Source organism: Monopterus albus, unplaced genomic scaffold (assembly GCF_001952655.1).
Source record: "Monopterus albus unplaced genomic scaffold, M_albus_1.0 scaffold12.1, whole genome shotgun sequence".
Classification (NCBI taxonomy): Eukaryota; Metazoa; Chordata; class Actinopteri; order Synbranchiformes; family Synbranchidae; genus Monopterus; species Monopterus albus.
Window position 1 is genome coordinate 4651536 of NW_018127892.1, and position 2500 is coordinate 4654035.

Consider the following 2500-nt stretch of genomic DNA (forward strand, 5'->3'; position numbering starts at 1 on the left):
CTTCTGCAAGATTAACCCAAATGGGGTAAAAAAAAAAAAAAAACACAACGACAAAGACAACTGAAACAAGTGTGTATTTTTCCTCACATCAAGTGTGGACCAAGTACCATTTAAGAAACTCATAATCCACTGTACTAATGGCAATTAGCTACAGATGATGAGCCTTCTCTTCCTCCATCCCCTCCTCTGTTATGATTATTGGAAAACCAACCAACATATGCAGGAAATCAAACAAAGCATACACTATTATGTCTTATAACTGCCAAACCAAACCATAAAGCTAGTATGGCCAATTCTTTGGCTACCCAATGGAGCTGTTGGGTCGAACACAGAGGCTCCACGCTAACAGCAGTACTCATTTGCATGCTCGTTAGTAATAATGTGTTGGTGAAGTGCTCTTCAGAGTGTAGTTTTCTGCTGCCTAGCCATGAAACAAGCACTGTACTTGAAGCAAGCCTCCAATCGCACCATTACCGCGCAGAACAGGGGCAGCAAATGGAACAAAAAGCAATCAAGACACTCATGCATGCCATTTCTACACCGCACATATTGAAATTGTGTATTACTTCAATTAACGTAAGGTCCAGGCTTTTCAAAGAAACACTTAACGCTCTTAATAAAGCACTTTACAGATTTTCACAAAACACTGATTTTCAAAATAGGGAGTAAAGCACATAATCTCTTATTAATAAAAGGGTTGGACCAAATGTTCAGTTTGCAACAAGAGGTAAAGTAAATTATAATCTGTTTTTTAAAAGACTGTTCTTGCATTTGCACTGACACAGGGACACATGCGATGCCCTAAGGGATTACTGGCATAACAAAACACAACATACACTCAGGCTCAACATACAACATAGGCTCAGAGCAATGAGATGTTACATCTAGCCAAATAAACAAAACTGACACCACGTAAAGTGACTGAGGACAGCTGCTGTCCTTGTGCTTCCCTCCCCGCTGCTCCACCACAGGTGCAAACACACCTGGTGGTCCCTCAAAGGAAACCCTGAGCTGCCTTTTACTGGCACAGGCAAATCTGTCCTGAAAGACAAGCAAGTGCATACAAATATGATGACAGATGCATGCACACATTTTTGGTATGGAATGCTGTGAAAACACACCTGGTGTCCCAACCCCCACTATATTGAACAAACATAAATATGCATGCATACAGTCCACACTGTCACAAAGATTAAGTACAAGAATCAAGATAATAACCAAAGCAAAAGAACAGTCAAAAGGTATCTACAGCAGCAGAATACACCTGGCTGCACACCTGAATCACTGGGCAGGACCTCCACGCTCCAGGCCTCGCTTGTGGTCTCTGAGATGGTGGAGCCATAGGGGTCCAGCAGTACTGAACCCGAGCCAGGAAGACACAGTAGGCTGCCGAGCATGTTCTCTGCCGCTGCCCCTGAGAACACGGAGAGAAGGACCTTCAGCACTGAAACAGTTTTTAATGTCTGGAAAAGTGCTGGACCAGCGAGAAGTCACCTCCAGCAAGGCAAAGTCATCTTGAAGGCACCTTTTGGTTCTTTAGCAACCTCTGAGGTGTTAAGGCACTGCTGTTAATTCATAACCTGTAATTAGTTCTAATAAATTATTCAGACTTGAAATATGAGCAACATGTGAAGCACAGTGTACTACATAAAAGACATCTCTGGTAAAAGGTTGAAATTTTTCATACTTTCATACTTAACTCCTGTTCTACAACATATTAAATTGTATATGGTACTTGGCCGAACTAATTGTCAATTGTTTTTCAACAAATAATCTGAACTGAAAAAAAATGTTTGAAAAGAGCCAAAGTGACATTTTCAAAATGTTAGTTTGTCTAACAAAAGTAGTCTTTATATTCACTATGATACAAAAAAATAAAAAAAGAGAAGCACTTAAAAAGCCAAAACAAAGAAATCTGGCATTTTATTTCTATGAAATGACGGAAATGACTAGTCCATATGGCACCTAATTCATTGTTTTTATGCATTATATCTAATTCTAACTGTTTCATCACTTTTGTGCCTTCAGGTCTGACTTCAAACGGCACTGTGTAAAGGTCTGAGTTCAGCAAAAGCAGTGTGTGTTTTGTCAGTGGGGCCGGAGAAACACTGAGCTTTGCATAAAAAGGCACAAAGAGCTGGAGATCACATGCTGGGACCCATAAGCACATATACTACTGTGCCAAAAGGTCAGAGGTTAATGGTAATATCTCACCCTGCCTTAGCCTCCGGGGACATTACTTTCAGTTGTTGATTAAGCCAAGCATTACTCACAACCAAATTACAGCTTCGTCCACCCTGCCATAAAGTGCTCAGCTCAGTGTCCCTCCATCTCCATGTGGGAAGCCATGGCTTAACAAGGCGGAAGAAAATGGAGGAGGGGGAAAAGAGCTAGCAGGTGTGAGTGGGAGTCCATGGCCAAGGCTCAAGACCAAGAAGTCGACCTGTGGCAGCCTCGAGACCTGGTATGTCATGCGTCCATTTCATGGCACACACGTGCA

The 2500-nt window shown here is 41.9% G+C and overlaps 1 protein-coding gene across 1 annotated transcript in view; it reads right to left on the minus strand.

Moving 5' to 3' along the window:
• gapvd1 (GTPase activating protein and VPS9 domains 1) overlaps positions 1-2500 on the minus strand; it is a 30778-nt gene that overhangs the window by 10609 nt on the left and 17669 nt on the right. The window contains exons 12-13 of the mRNA XM_020590425.1: positions 1209-1414; positions 908-1041 (exon numbers count right to left, since the gene is read on the minus strand). Of these exons, the coding sequence (XP_020446081.1) occupies positions 908-1041; positions 1209-1414 (340 nt within the window). The remainder of the gene's footprint in view (positions 1-907; positions 1042-1208; positions 1415-2500) is intronic.